Source organism: Mustela lutreola, chromosome 9 (genome assembly GCF_030435805.1).
Source record: "Mustela lutreola isolate mMusLut2 chromosome 9, mMusLut2.pri, whole genome shotgun sequence".
Classification (NCBI taxonomy): domain Eukaryota; kingdom Metazoa; phylum Chordata; class Mammalia; order Carnivora; family Mustelidae; genus Mustela; species Mustela lutreola.
In genome coordinates, this window is record NC_081298.1 from 111489287 (window position 1) to 111506308 (window position 17022).

The 17022-nt window shown below is 40.6% G+C and overlaps 1 protein-coding gene across 5 annotated transcripts in view; it reads right to left on the reverse strand.

Moving 5' to 3' along the window:
* Nucleotides 1–270: 270 nt before the first annotated feature.
* EML4 (EMAP like 4) overlaps nt 271–17022 on the reverse strand; it is a 157678-nt gene continuing 140926 nt past the window's right edge. For all 5 annotated transcript variants that reach the window (XM_059188472.1, XM_059188471.1, XM_059188470.1 and 2 more), the window contains 5 exons: nt 16481–16578; nt 6900–6987; nt 6241–6339; nt 3633–3763; nt 271–3015 (listed from right to left, as the gene is read on the reverse strand). In XM_059188472.1, coding sequence (XP_059044455.1) covers nt 2542–3015; nt 3633–3763; nt 6241–6339; nt 6900–6987; nt 16481–16578 — 890 coding nt within the window. In that variant the 3' untranslated portion in view covers nt 271–2541. The remainder of the gene's footprint in view (nt 3016–3632; nt 3764–6240; nt 6340–6899; nt 6988–16480; nt 16579–17022) is intronic.

The following is a 17022-nucleotide window of genomic DNA, read 5'->3' on the forward strand; positions in this document are numbered from 1 at the left end:
CAGGGCCCTGCCGCGCGCCAGGAGGCTGGCAGGTAACCAGGGTCACCAAGATCACCCCACGTTAAACATTAGATAAAGTGTAGACATGAAATAAATTAAAAGGAAGCTACCCTCCCAGTAAGTGGAAGCATAATCAGAAGTCATTTCCTCTAACATTATGAGGTGGGGCTCGTTCTGACCAGAATAGGGGTATCTCCAGCGTCAGCCGTGTCTTTTGATAACGGACAGTCACGGAAACGAGCCGTATAAACGAGGAGTCAAGACACCTGAAACATTTTGATCATTTTATTTTATAATCTTCAAAATTTTCTGCCATGAGACAGGAATGCATGATAGAAATGGCTCAACATCTTCACATGAAACACTTGGATTCATTTTCATTCACAAGTTTTCCTAAAAACATCTACAATTTCATAATCCCACCCACTTGCAACCATTATCACAGATTTAATTGACCATTAAACAGTAGTTGCCAGCAATGGAGAGCTGGGACGCTTTCTGCGCAGTTAGTAGTGTCTTGTGAAACTTCCACCCAAGAGTATCCCGAGTATAAATCTCATTGTACACAGCAACCCCAGAGGTGACCGGTGTCCCTCAATAAACTCCCTGCTGGTTACGGAGAGCTGTATTGCCCAGGTGCTTAAAGAAATGCTGCTTCTTCTAGGACTGCTTGTTCTTCTCAGTATTCTTCTCGCAGGGAGTAACACGTGCTGGCCTGATATTATTGATGCTCTCTGAAAATTATGTATAGAACATACTGAAAAAAGATGGATTGCTTGGAATCTCTCTCTCTCCTTCTGAAGAGAACTACTTTGAGGTTTTTTTTCCTTGAAAAACTGTAAACAAAAGGAAAGAGATATACATGGACATATACCTATACACATAGAGATATACACTGAGTATTTTCAATGTGGCGTATATCTTCCTATAGAGATACACACAGAGTGTCTACACTCACCCCTTCACACATGCCCGCACCCTTACATACAGCATGTGAATATAAATGTGAGTGTCCTTGGGAGTTCACTGGAGTTTGTATATTAATTACCAAATGATGATGAAATACCTGATTTGCATTACTCCTGAGAAGGTACTAGAAGGGAATGACAGTTCTGATGCACTTTGGAATGGCACAATCACGTAAACACTTGCATACTTAAGACTTCTGAACTCATTCAAAGTTTCTAAACATGATCTAACAACAACAACAACAAAAATTCAGCAAGTTAAAAAATAAATCCAAAGTTTTTTTTATAATCAATGTATAAACAAATATATAGGAAATGCATATTTGTTGGTAATTATAGTAGAAAACATGTACTTAAGAAAAAACAGTCTTTTGACAAGAAACAAAACAAAACTATCCAATGCACAAGACATGCATTGCCCAAAATAGCAGAGGAAGCCACATCAGAACTGCAAGGCTTACAGCAACTCTACCAGAGAAAAATTACCATATATAGCAAGTCTGTTAAGTATGCAATTTATAAAAAATTACTGTGACTGTTATTCATACTTCCATAGAAAAGAATTTGTAATTTTCAGTCTTACCCCCTCAATATAATCTGTATAAAAACTACAAACTAAACTGATGAATTTCAAGCACCAATTCAAACTTATTGTATTTATATTTCTCCTATTATCAAAGGAACAAATTATGAGGAAGGCTAAGCTAAAATTAGCCAAGTAATTCTTACAGTTGAGTTTTATAGGCATGCGGTTTTTCTTCTTCCATTCACTTGAATGCCAAACATTGAAAAATGTTTTGGCCAGTAAAGGAATCCTTGGAGGAATCCATTATTTCTGAGTATTAATGGTTTAATATACATTAAAAGCTCTTTAACAAACCACTGCTTTCTTAGTTCTAAGATAAGATTTGCACACAAGAAAGGAAGGGACTGTTCCTTGCAACGACTCAGAAAAGGGCAGCACCAGGCGGCAGATGAGGCAGGCGCATCTGGACAGCTAGTGCTCGTGGAAGGATACGGCGCAGGGACTCAAGGCAACCCCACTACTCGGGGCAATACTGGAGTTTTTGTAAAAAACTTCCACTAGACATTTGGGGTGGGAGAATATCTCAGTAAGAGAGCATTTTTTTTTTTTCTTCTGATTATTTCTGCATCTGGGGAAAAACAAAGTAGCACAGTCTGAGCCAGCAGATGAGTAACAGTGTTTGTGATGCCTCTGGTTGTTCCTGAAGAAAACTTGTTCAGATAACAAGGGGTTTATTTTAAATCCATACAACCGCTGTCTTTGTTTCCAGTATTTACATCATACCACTTATGTATGCGGGTAATTTCTGAGACAATGTTTCAGTCTTTCCTGCTGTTAAGTTTGGTTCATTCTCAACACACAGCAAAGCCAGCCTTCAGCGGGGCCGCCGGCGGCTCTTGAGAGACGGCAGGTAAGACTACTGAAAACAGATCCTGTGGAAACGCAGAGCTGCGAGAGTGATGAGCCTCACTCCCGGCCTGTTACCTGAACTGTCCCGAGATCACACGCAGCTGCAGGAGCAGAGAGAGTCGCACTGAAGCCCTGCGGTTAAGACAGGCCTGAGGGGTCTTGCTGGTGCTCGGGAAGAGTGGCCTCACTCCGCTCCTTGCCGCCCTCCGGGGACGGCTCCTCATACATGGGCTCACTGAGGTCTTCACTGCCCCCTTCACTCTGCTCCTCGACGTGGTCCTCACTGGGCGCCACAGTCTGTTCCAGGCTGTTCTCCAGAAGTGTGGGAGAATTGCTTATTCTACTTTCTTCTTCAGCCGTCTCAATGAAGGGCTGGGAAGGAGGTGGTGTGGGAGTATCAGACTGTGGGACACTTTCAATGGAAGACATGGGGGCTTTGGTTGGAGTACCATTGGCTATAATCTCATTTTGAGGCAAAGATAACTTTTCTACAAGTTTCCACTGAATGATGCTCATGTCTTTTCCACCAGTTGAAATCAGGTGACTGTCATTATGAGTAAAACTGACATTGGTGACATGGCTGCTGTGGGCACTGTACTTGTGACTGGGAGCCTGGAAGAGAGAGACGGGAAAATTAAACTCACTCTTTACATGCCTGTTTACAGCAATGGAAGCTACCAGGTAAGGGACGTAATTCAGACCCCAGCCAGAGTCAGCACGTCTGAGGAATGGAGTTAGCAGTCATTTCCTTTTAATACTCATTTCAATGGGAGAAACAGAGTAACATACATACATCCATATAGTCAGACCATATTATTTCCAAAAATAACGTAATAAATAGTCTGTTAGGTTAACGACGTTCTGCTGAGCCGGGGAGGGGAGAATCTACTGAGTGGGACGACGGAAGGTGATTTAGGAAATGGCTCCAGGAGCTTCATAATGTTGATGTATGCGTAGCAAAATATTTTAGTAGGTTTAGGAGACATTTAAATATCTACCAATAAATTACTGATAAACTAAAAATAATAAAACATCTGCTGTCTTCTCTAACGGTTTCTGGACCTTAATTGTGAAGGAGTAAACAAGCAGCACCGGCCTGGCGCTGCCCCCCGCCCCGGGCCCCTTGGCATCTCAGTGAGGAGTAACCGCGCATCTCTTCTCACCAGCAACACAAAAATATCCCCAAACAAAAGGCCCTCCAACACTCGTTTTTAATAAATTGATTTTACCTTTGCTTTGGAGCAGGGATACTGGAACAGATGAACTTTGCAGAAGTCATCAGCAACAGCGATCACCTTCCTGTTGTGGGATCGCACCAGTGCATTGATATCGGTCCCATCGGATCCTTCTGGCCAGACACCTTTGATAAGGCAACACGAGGGTGTGGAAAAATGAGTCTAAAATACAACTGCGATGCCACGGGGGTTTATTTAATTTTAGAATCTTAAACTTAGCTGCTAACATTTCCCTTACAAATTTCTTAGTGGTTCAATGCGTCAAAGGATGAAGTTTTACCTAAAAATCTAATAAAATTCAGTGAAAACAGCCTCAAGATGGAAAATTTAAAGACCCAGAAATACTCACTAGTAACCAGCAGGTGGTGCTAACAAATAGTTTTAGCTTAACTCCACTCCGCAAATAAGCTCTTCCTTTTTAAAGTTTCTAGTCGGAGGGGAAATTCTGTTTACTCGTACAGCAAAGTGCAGGAACACAAAGGTACAGCTTTAGTTCTTCCCAGCAGACTCTGGGGAAGCCGTGTGAAATGTACACTCTTTCTCTGCTGTTCTCTGCAGGCAGGCTCTTCAAAGAAAACCTCCAAAATTCTTTATCTTAATGGAAATGCACAGGCCACCCTCTACTCTCCCATGCTATCCCACAGAATTTTCATGCAACTATTATTTATATCCAGAGACATAACAAATTTAATTATTCTGAATCATGAGGCACTGGTGATCACGTTCAACATAATTAGCACAAAACACTATTAAGACTAGATGGAAATTATGGAATACAGAAGGGCTGAGATGCTGGCCTCCTGTGGTTCCGTGCTATTCTAGAGAAAAAGTTAGTTTTTGGTAAATTCGCTAAAACACATCGAAACATTTCTTAACTGACATCTCTTAAATAAATATTACTAGCTATTGGCTACTGTCTCAGCTTCACCCAGAATAATTAATTGTATATGGACAAGTTAGAGTTAGTTTTTAATTTCTTGTCAGCCCAGTACTCTCCTCTGTCTCTACAGCAGTTGCGTTTAGCACAGGGACCTATAATGGATTATTTTCCTCATGTACACCGCGAAAAGAACTGTTCTGATCTACGATCAGGCTGGAAGAGAGAGCACAACTGTCAGAAGGCAGAGATGTTGTTAAAGGGAAAAGTATTAATATTCTGAACACTGCTTTAGGTATTGATGTCCCCTTCGTATCCAGTAGTCTAACTACTGAGTAGAACATCTCTTTTTGGTACTTCGCAGACAAGGCTTTATTATCTTAATTTTTCCATTTGTCTTATAACTTCTTCAGAAGGGTACCCCCAGATTGGGAAGAGCTTAGAAAACGGTCACAGGAAAAGATTTTGAGAAATATCTAAAACATGAGATTCGGAATGATTTCCAAATTTTTTTTTTTTAAAGATTTTATTTATTTATTTGACAGAGAGAAATCACAAGTAGATGGAGAGGCAGGCAGAGAGAGAAAGAGAGGGAAGCAGGCTCCCCGCTGAGCAGAGAGCCCGATGCGGGACTCAATCTCAGGACCTCGAGATCATGACCTGAGCTGAAGGCAGCGGCTTAACCCACTGAGCCACCCAGGCGCCCCTGATTTCCAAATTTTATCTTTAAATAACATCTCCCAAAAATGCCTTTATATTTCGACAGATGGTGCTGGGACACCTGGACATTCACATGCCAGAGAGTAAGAACTGCTGACAAGGAAGCGGGGAACCAGAATCCTGGGACGTCCCGCTAGTGGGAATGTAAATAGAGCAGCCACTTTGGCAAACAGTCTGGCAGTTCTTCATAAGGTTAAACACAAGGTTACCACTGGGCTCTGGAATTCCGCTCCTAGGTATATTTCAAGGGAAATGAACACATGTCTATAGAAAACCTTGAACATACTTGTTCAAAGCAGCATTATTTGTATTAACTGAAAAGCAGAAACAACCCAAGTGTCTCGTCACCTGAAGGCGGATAAACAAAATGTGGTGCGTGCATACAATATGCGTACAAGGGCTCTCACTCAGCCATAAAAGAAAGTGCTGACACATGCTACAGTGTGGATGGGTCTTAAAAACACTCTACATGAAAGTCCAGAATAGGCAAATTATTAGAGAAAGACAGTAGATTAGTGGCTGGTGGGTACCGGGGTGGGGAGGAGTAGGGAGGGACTGCCTGTGGGTAGAAGGTTTCTTACTGGGATGATGAAAATGTTCTCAAATTAGACAGTGACGATGGCCACACTACAGTTCTAAGACCACTGTACTGTTCTCTTTAAGAAGGTGAAATTATGTGTTATGCTCAAGCTATTTTAAAAATGCTTTTACAAATTAAAATACTTCAGTTTTCACGTGGAGGAAAAAAATGGGAAGGCAATCTGTGCTATTATGTATACTTATTTCAAGTATTTTTTGTATTAAGGACCAAAAGTCTGGTGGATTTTGCAGAGAACTTCATATTAGTTTGATCCTAATACACTCGATTTCTCGAATCTGACATTAATAGCAATAACACTGAAGAACACACACAGACTCTTTTTTTATTTAGAAATTTAAGCAAGTAATTACTATGTACAAGAACACCCACAAACCATCTTTTCTCATCAGGTGTCATGTTCTTACCAAAGACTTGAAAGCCTAGTACGCAGGTATAGGTTGTCCAATCCGTGTCCTTACAATCAGATCGATTCCTGATTAGTTTGCAGCCATGTGTAATGTCCCCTTTAAATTCAGAAACAGGAAATATAGTCATAGTGCCTGTATAAATGTATTTGAAAATATACCTTGATTCAAACTAGCTATGTTTGTTTGTAATCCATACACTGAAATCCATACACTGAAAAACACTAAGACACATTTAAAAAGGAAAAATAGTGTTCCCTTTAACAGGGTTTATAAAATTATAAAACTGTTCCCCACTGAAATTGTTCTTTCTTTAAAAAGCGTAAGTGCCCATGTATATACTCTTTCCTCTCTCCAGGAAAACTTAAATACAAAGCCATATGAGAGCAGCAATCTCGGGGCACCTGGGTGGCTCAGTGGGTTAGAGTAGCCATCGCCCTGAGTAATTTCTTAGGACTACATGTCTACATATGTAAATTAATTCGTTACTTTCTCAGAGAAGTGAACTACATTTGAGATTTTCACTCTTTAGCTCAGAGTAACATACTGTCAAGTCAGAGAGCCAGCACGCACTCTCTGCACAATTCACATTCTGCACAGCCGGTTCCTTTGCGCCCTGGACAGACCTGTCTCAGCTGGATGTAATCATTTGTACTTACAGTACAGTATCTCATAGTCTCCTGAGTTGGACATAATATACTTGTTATCTGGGGACCAGTCAAGGTGTGTGATATAGCTGGAATGTCCCTAGGAAATAAAAGATCAACTATTAGAAAGCATTTAGCGTTCTGAACAATCAAGAGTTTAGTAGCCAACAGGTTTTCTGAGAAGCCATTCATCTGGAATTCCTAATGTGTACAGAGGAGCATCATAGCGTTTAGAACTGACTTGAGCTCACAGAAGATCTCTAGTTCTTTTTCACCCTATCTTGCTGGGAACTGAAGGCGCAGGTATGCAAAGATACCGAGAGATACACTAAGAGTTCTAGGAGAACTCTGGAATGGGGGCGAAAGGTGGCTCAGCCAACTCTTGATTTTGCTCAGGTCACAATGTCAGAGTCATGGGATCAAGCCCTGCGTCGGGCTCTGCTCAGTGTGGAGTCTGCTTGTCCCTCTCCCTCTGTTCCCTCCCTTGCTCTGGCATTCTCTCTCTAAAATAAATAAAATCTTAACAAAAACAAAACAACTTTGGAACGAAAAAGGGATCTCACTACAGTGGGACACACTGAGCACCTGGAACTTGGGAGTATCTTGCTGGCCTTTCCAACCAGACAGCAGCAACGAGCACCTACTATCTGTGTCAGACTTCCAAGAGGAGTCTCACAGGTTTGTGCCTTAAAGGACACTTCACTGATCACCTACCGTTGGGCCTTTTTTCAAATCACTGATGTCCCCTTTAGAAGGACTTAGTTTTCAAGAATGAAGTAAGGGTTCCAGGTTGGTCACAGAGAGCACAGCTTTCCTGGGCTGCTGCTTAGCACCCACGGTAGAGCCCCAGAGCTGGGGAATGTGGCACAGATACATGGGCATGGGGAGGTCTCCTAGAAAAACTCTTATCTCCAAAGACTATTTCTGGGGAAAAGTCACCCAATATGTACTCTTTCAAACAGCTGGATCCAATATGACCATCTGACTCATTAAAACATTCCTTAAACAGGAGACATGATCTTTTTCTGGTCTAATTTTTACTAACACTGTGGGAATTAAGACAAAAAAACTATTAAATGCTGTATTTTGTTGCTTTTCTATATAAGCATTTGAGGATTTCTAAGATAAATCACAAGTCTTAATGGTGGCACAATGAGACTCAAAAGCACTTTTATTTCCTATAGTCTGTGGTAAAGCATATTTACTTTCTTTTGTACTTTTTGAACTACTAGCTTTCTGCACGTATTTTTTTAAATTAAGAAACTCAAAGTACATTAGATGCAGTTTCTAATGATTCACATAGTATTCTTTTTTATTCTTAAATTTTTTTAAAAATTTATTTGACAGACAGAGATCACAAGTAGGCAGAGAGACAGGCAGAGAGAGAGGGAAGCAGGCTCCCTGCCGAGCAGAGAGCCCGATGGAGGGCTCGATCCCAGACCCTGGGATCATGACCTGAGCGGAAGGCAGAGGCTTTAACCTACTGAGCCACCCAGGCGCCCCAATTCGCATAGTCTTCTAATTACTCCATTATCCTTCTGAAGTCTAACGACACCTCTCTGGAGCTATGATCTCCCTCACAGTGCTATATGACAAATATATTTACACACTTAAATACATTTAAATGCTGTGAATTTGAGAACTGTGAAGTGCCTGAAATCCCGAGTTTAGGAGGTATACTGGAAAAAAAGTTGGGAATCACTTGCTAAGCAAAATGGAGACCTACCAACTTCACAAGAAATCAAGTTTCAAAACCAGAAGGACACATATGGTTACTGGATATTTTCTGAATCTGGCAGGAGGATAAGGTTCACACAAATCCTTTTCATTGTATGCATGATGCCTGGCTCCGGCATTAGAAGCCATGCCTCTCAGAGAAGAAAACTGCTGGCTACGTGCATGAAGGATATTAACAGATTAACTAGGCAAAGTGCTGTCCTCCAAGAAGCATTCATACTAATGTAGAAATATTTAAAAATATCATCTGGGACTCTGTGAAAAGGCTTAATAACATTATTTAGAGGAGCATCAGAAGCACTGTACACATAATATTCATGTAGTTCCATCTGTATTGGACACAGCACATATTTAGAAGGTAAATAAGTATAAAGTATTCTCAAAAAGGGCCCCTGAGGGGCTCCTGGATGGCTCAGTGGGTGAAAGCCTCTGTCTTCGGCTCAGGTCATGATCTCAGGGTCCTGGGATCAAGCCCCGCATCGGGCTCTCTGCTTAGCCAGGAGCCTGCTTTCCCCTCTCTCTGCCTACCCAATACAGAAAAGACTTACCCCTCTCTGCCTACTTGTGATTTCTGTCAAACAAATAAATAAATCTTTAAAAAAAAGGGGGGAGCCTGAGTAGAAAAAGTACCCAATACAGAAAAGACTTTGGGGAAGTTACCAATTTATACTGGAAAAACGAACTGAGTATTTTTTCCCTCGTATGGATTCCAATATATAAGCAAAGAGAAGATTAAATGTAACTGGGGTCTATAATGTTACCTTCCCAGACAGCACCCTAGAGCGTCCTTGCCCTGCCCAGCTCACAGGCCACGGAAGGTACGTGCACTGCATGAGGGAAGGTAGCCTCACATTCCACCCCAAGGGCACGAGACACAGTTAAATCTAGACACTATAAATCTATTATACTTCCTTGAAAAGAAACAGTAAAGTACTCTAAGCTAGCACTTTCACTACTATTATTAAGTAATCATAGTAAACAGATGAAGCCCAAAAATACTACTCTGAAAAAAAATGAGAAATATTTTAGCTAAATCTTTGTCACCGAGAGGATCATCTAAATCAGTGAGTTGCAACACTGGTTATATATTAAAATTACATGAAGAGTTTTTTAAAAAGTAGCTAGGCCTAGAGTTAGGGATCTAGCATTTTCCCTAAGGAGGCATTCAGGTGACTCCCCCCACCATCTAGAGCAGTGCTGTCCAGTAGAACTTTCTGTAGTAATTAAAGTGTTGTGTATGTACACAGTCCAGTGCAGCAGCAACTAGCCACCTGTGGCTTCTGAGTACTTGAAATGGAACTGGATTGTACTTAGTTTCATGAACAGAAAGTTCTGGTTAGTAGCTGCGATGCTGGAAAATGCAGGTAGAGAACATTCCATTTGTACTCCACAGATTTGAAATACCTCTTTTGTTATCTAGATTTCCATATAAACAGACATCTGATCTGTTCAATTAGTCTATCTGCCTAGTTTTGATAGTTTTGTGGGATGTGGAAAACTTCAGAAACTTCAGAACTTTAGAACCACTTTATCAATGCTGAAAACTTAAGTAAGATGGCATCAAGTTTGGAGAGGAATTTGTAGAGAACGGATATTTTTATCAAGTCTTTTAATCTAAAAACACATTATGTCTCTATTTTTTCGGTTCTTTTTTTTCAACCATATTTCCTGTGCTTTACTTGCTAGATTTATTCTCAAAACATCTTTTTGTTTTTGTTGCTTTTGAGAACAGGATATTCCCCCCCGCAATTGCATTTCTTTTTAAAAAAAATTTATTGATTTATTCGAGAAAGAGAGGGAGAGCATGCGCAAAAGCAGGGGGAGGGAGAGGCAGAGGGAGAAGTGGGTTTCCCGGTGAGCAGGGCGCCTCACTTGGGGCTCATCCCAGGACCCCCAGATCATGACCCAAGCCAGAAGGCAGACACTTCTAGACACTTAACCACTTACCCGACTGAGCCATCCAGGTGCCCCCCGTCCCATCATGTTTCTGATGCTCTTTTGCTGGTTCAAGGGAAAGCTGTTCTTTTTTTTTTTTTTTAAATAGATATATATTTTTTTATTTAAGTAATCTCTACAGGCCATGTGGAGCTCTAACTCAACAACCCGAGGTCAAGAGCTGCATTCTCTTCCGACTGAGCAGGATGGGTTCCCCCAGGGAAAGCTGTTCTTCAGTGTCCTGAACAGCTGTCTAAGTCAAGCCACATTCCGCCCCCTTCCCTGAAGGATGGAGCTGAAACACTGATTTCCCAACCCCTTCTGCAGCTAGGGTGCCAGAAACCACTGAGTGGGGCTTCCAGGGAAACTTTTAGAGAATGGACTTAGGAGGAGAAGTACCTTTCCCCAGTCTAACCCTTTCCTCCTGGAACAAGGATCTGATAACCAGAGAATGACGGAATATAAAGAAAGATTTTGAGGCTCTGATGACTTCTGCTTAAATGAGAACACACCCCTCATTTTTGTTAAGTCACCAGGTACTGCATATATCCTGTTACAGTGACAATGAATCCTAATGCCTTACTGAAATACTGGTAAGTTTCATGGATTAGTTTCTTAGAGATTTCTAAGCAGACAGTTTTAGACTTTTTTCTTCTTTGATGTATATTTTCAATTACCGAACTCCTGGCAAAAAGGACACTTACTTTTACCAGCACTTCTTTCCTATCCTAACAGACTCTGAAACAGTGCATCACTGCAACTCCAATATATTTCATTTCCTATGTTACCATCTCAGAGCAGCAGTGTTAAAAGGAATATAGGAATTCGAGTCAAGCAGAAAGCCAGTATGTTGGCAATCGGGTGTAGAATAAAATCATCTTAATCCTACTGCAAGTAGGTTAATCAGAACATTTAAACTCTTTCAAGGAAAATACACAATTATCCATAATTAGAAAACTCTTCTTGAACTTTCACAGATTCATATTCAATGCTGAAAAACACGCCCAAGCACAGCCCGGGGCTCATCTAGTTACCGAGTACAGTGCTGCTGCTGCTGGCATCCAATACTGAGCAGAGAACATTCTCTGCACAGTGTATCCATGGTCAACTCTGGGTCTCCCAACAGCCTGCATGAGGGTGCCCACTTAGCAGAGAACAAGTCCAGGGGACAGAGAGGTTTCTTAACTTCATAAAGAAATGGTGGAGCCAGAGTTTAAGCCCAGGTCAGAGAGCACAGCATTTAATTCATGCTTATCTTTTAATCATTTCTCTAACACTGAAGATGAGCAGAAAGTAATTTCAGAGTAGCACTTTAAGAAAAGGAATTTATAAGTAACTAAGGACTTTTTCAGTACATTTCAAAATAGCAGAGCTGCGATAAAGAAACTGTGTGGAAAGCAACAAGATTGTAAAACTTCACAATCCTCAACTCACATTCCTCAAGGAATTTCAGATAACCAACCAGTGGTCTTCAAATTCTTTTTAGCTGTAAGATATTTCTTACACATTAAATATTATAAGAAATGCCCAGTGTGCAAAGCAAAGAAAATCATATCCATACCAGCCCAGCTTAGCCCCACTCACAACCTTAAGGCTTTGCAGGAGACAAGTTAAAAAGAGTTCCAGAACCCAAAGCCTTTTTTTTTTTTTTTTTTTAAATAAACTTTTCTATATCGCTTAGGTGTCAGGGTCCTGGTTTCAGCTCGGTTCATGATCTCATAGTCACGTGATCAAGCCCCACTCTATGCTCAGCATGGAGTCTGCTTGAGATTCCCTCTCCCGCGGGCCCTGCCCCCACTGACTGCAGCTCGTGTGAGCAAGTTCGTGCAAGTGCGCACACGCTCTCAAAAAGAACTGAATCAAACTGCTACAGTCAATATGTGATACAGCCATGAACCCCTAAATCCTACAGTTTAAGCAAACCACTTTTTCTAATATGTACTAAACACTAAGAAGATGGATGTTTTCATGGAAAGTAAAAGAAAGAAAAAAGGTTATTTTAAATTATATGGTCTAATTACCAGGCAGAAAATGCCACAGATCTGGTAGAGCCAGCTTGGGGTGTGTGCTGGAGGGAGTGCAGAGCACCTAGGGGGAGCCCGTAAGCAGTGCTCCCAGGGGCAAACCCGGGAAGTCTGAGGACAGAGACAGGTCATAGAAGAGAAAATGAAAGGCTGCCACAGACAAACAGTATAGAGGGATGACTCCATTCTCTCTTCCTCTCCATCCCTCAGCCTGCCCAGAGAGGTCAGGTTCATGAGGAGATTACTTCTTGGAAGATCACTGGGGTTTCTTCCAAGAGAAGGCCTGGGATGATGTGTAGTAAATAAACTTGAGGTGTCTGAGGTTGCTACATAAGAGCAAGTAAATTCAATGACTGGAAGAGCAAGTTTTGTGTGTTTACAGAAACTGCAATAGAAGTCCCCCAGGAACCTCCGAGAGTTAACTTTACAATTAACATAGTATAAGAGCAGAAAAAGGTTAAGAAGTAAGTGTCATCATAGGTCCAAGGCCAGCAAGGATAGGCTACAACCTGACTGCACATATGAATCTGTCCAAAGAAGTGTCATTCAGGTGGGTGGTCACCAAGGAGTCACAGAGGCAAACGTGGACAGTTCCCACCTAATGTCTAGGACAGAGGGACCTGAAGACCAGTTCCAGGGGTAGCTACTGACTTCTGGGGATGTAGGTGCCAAGGCTGCCCACCTCCTGATTATACTCTGGTTTCACATGCGTATTTTTGCCTGAAGGGAAGTACTGGCTGGAGGATGGGCATGTTCTGTCCCCATGGCATTTACATACCTTATTTTAAATGAATAAACTAGCATTCTGTTGGTTTCCTGAGGGTTGCTTATAGAGAGAAAACCTGATTGGCCAGAAGAAACTAAGATTCAGTCCCTTACCAGTTAGCTTTTAGAAATCGGTATTTTATAAGACAGTTTTGGAGAACTTGCATGATGTGAGTCCATTTCTCTAAAATGGATCTTGTTTTGTTTCTCAGCTTATGACTGTGAGCGAGGCCTTGGCCCACAGTAACTTCGTCAAGCATGCCTCACTTGTTTAGTTTTCTTGGGTACCAGTCATCTCCTCAACTGACATTTGCACATAAAATGATGCCACAAAGAGGGACAGGCTCCAACTCCTTGGTTAACTTATTAAAGGGAGATTCTCTAAAGTTCTAAACTATGGTGGTTACTTAAATACTGACTAGTACTAGTACTAGAAATAAAATAGAAAGAGCATTTGTATTTGCAACTCTGAGAGTAGTTCCCAGTCTTCACAACAATGCTATATAGTAGGAACTGTTATAATGCCCAATTATAAGATAATAAAATTGAGATTCAAAGAAGTTAATTAACTTGCCTAAAATCTCAATCTAGTAAGCAGCGAAACTAGCATTAGCTCCATTCTGTCTGTCCTAGACCCTAGCAGACAAGAGATAAAAGCAGTTAACATGAAACTGTAAGACCAGGGGCACCTGGGTGGCTCAGTGGGTTAAAGCCTCTGCCTTTAGCTCAGGTCATGATCCCAGGGTCCTGGGATCAAGCCCCGCATCGGGCTCTCTGCTCATCAGGGAGCCTGCTTCCTCCTCTCTGCCTGCCTCTCTGCCTACTTGTAATCTCTGTCTGTCAAATAAATAAATAAAATCTTTAAAAAAAAAAAAAAAAAAGAAACTGTAAGACCAGCTGGTAGAAGCAGACAGCAAGGAGAAGTGACAGCAGGAAGCAGAGCACAGAACATTCGATAATTAGAAAAGCAGAGTAGCTGAGCCTTTCATTATAGCCTTCAACAGTACTATCAACTTTAACAGTTCCTAAGGATATCTCAAAATAATACTTTCAAATGCTTTAAAGATAAAAGCTGCTTAATTGGAGAAGGCCAAGTCTCATGCAATTGATAAGCTTGCCATTTCTCAACACTTCCAAAGTCATTCTCATTATCTAGTGACATTCACTGCTGTTTCCTTTCTGGATCAGTTGTACCATAAGAGCACAAGACAATGAGATACACACAGAAAAATCTGAGGCATTTAACATTACACTGGAAAGTCTGCTCTACTTAAAAGAAGGGGTCAGCCCTGGATTTGTCACATCAAGATGTGACCAAAGACAAGGCCTCTATCTTGTCTGAAAATCAGTCTCTACATCAGTAAAATAAGAGCTGAGCCAAGTGTGTGCTACAGAGCTACCTGTGAAATTTTGTGATTCTACAAGATTATACTTTAATTGATATACTCTTATTTATTAAGATATGAACTTTTTTTAAAGGTTGGAGTGAAAAATTAAGAAAAAGTTGGTGCCTGGTCGGGTAAACTATAGTAACTTGAAAATTTTTTTCAGTGGAACATTTCATTTGCTCATGTGGTTACAATGAAGCATTACTGTACTATTTTAGATCACAAATATCATGATAATCAATTAAAAGACATTTCAATAAATTAATGGGTAATGATTCATAACGGTTATCAAAGCAAAAAAATATTCTGGATAAATTCTAAAACTTTGATGTTGCCTGTTGATCATTTTATAGGCTGGTTTTAGCCTATGGTACAAAATGTATGTGTGCATGTACACATGTGTGTGCACAAAGTATATAAACAAGTCTCTTCTTTGAATAGTAAATGGCCTGGGTTTCACTTATGTATGTTTCTAAAAATTAAGTCTTTTATTTATCCCCCTAAAACCATTTTGTGATATGTGCCGCCACTAACCACTATTTCATCAAGTAATTTTCTACCTTTCCTAACATACACACCAAGCTACTTCATTTTTTTTTTTAAGATTTTATTTATTTATTTGACAGACAGAGATCACAAGTAGGCAAAGAGGCAGGCAGAGAGAGAGAGAGAGAGAGAGAGAGGGAGGCAGGCTTCCTGCGGAGCAGGGAGCCCGATGCGGGGCTCGATCCCAGGACCCTGAGATCATGACCCGAGCCGAAGGCAGCAGCCCAAACCACTGAGCCACCCAGGCGCCCCAAGCTACTTCATTTTTTATAAAAATAATAGTCAACACATATTGAGTACCTATTATTTGCCAAGCACTATTCAAAGTATTTTATATGCATTAATTTATTTTAATCCAGTGAAGCAGAAACTGCTCTTATCCTCATTTTATAGATGAAAAAACTGAAACAGATGTAAGTAACTTCCCAAGGTCACACTAGCTTAGAATTGGTGAAATAAGAATTCAAATCCAGGTAGTCTGATCCCAAGTCGGTGCTCTTAACCACGATGCTATACTGCCTGCCTTCCTGGTCCTGCCTCACCTAAAATGTATACTTTTTGAGGACAAGGAATAAATCTTACATATATTACTGGTGTCTAGAACATTTCTTAAGTTAGCAGAATGCTTGCCATAAGGTGTACTCAGCACGTCTGCAGAACTGAATCGTTTACCTTACAATGATAACAAAGTCAATCAGAACAAATTCAAGAAGGAAAAAAAAAAAAAGAACAAATTCAAGGAAATATGCTTCTCTTAACTCTTAATGCAGACAGATCTCCATATAAATTATTTTACTTTAGTGGTAAAAGAGGTGATACCGGAGACTGCAGGGTGTTGGCGGTGGACAGGAATGTGGGACACTGGGATTAAAAGTGAGATACCCCTTCATTTCTGACTCATCAATTTTCAAAAAGTGTTATTCTAAGCGTTTCCTATGGAAACAGCTTTGATTTAAGACACTGCCTTAAAACTAGTCAGAAACAGACAGATATTAAACTCCCATCAAAAGAAGAAACACTTCTAAATCACACAGGGAACTGCAATATTCTGCTGTTAAAGTAAATCTGTTTTCAAAGAGATTAAAGTTTAAAGCAGTTAAGGATAGTAAAACAATGGATACATCAATGTCTAACTTCTTATCACAAGTAAAATTTTCCAACAATTTTACAGCTGAATTTACTTTACTTCAATACTTACAGTGCACTTTCCATGTCTGCTATATTTTCTTCCATTTTCTGAGACTACATAGAGGTAAATAAAGTTGTCATGAGATCCTACAGCCAGGAGGGTGCCATCTAGAATGAGACAGGAAAAAATGTTAACTAGGGAAATGTACTAAGCTGCTATTTTATTGGACCTGTACTAAATGAATGATATTTTACAAATGTTAAATCTCACCAATTTAACTGTTATTTTGCATTTTTTTTGAGGCAAACTAAAAAAAAAATTACTTTTTAAAGATTTCTTAACATATAATGTATTATTTATTTCAGGGGTACAGGTCTGTGATTCATCAGTCTTACACAATTCACAGCACTCACCATAGCACATACCCTCCCCAGCGTCCATCACCCAGCAACCCCATCCCTCCCACTCCCCTCCCCTCCAGTATGTTTCCTGAAATTAAGAGTCTCTTATGGTTTGTCTCCCTCTCTGGTTTCGTCTTGTTTCATTTTCCCCTTCCTTCCCCTATGATCCTCTGTCTTGTTTCTCAAATTGCTCCTATCAGTGAGATCATA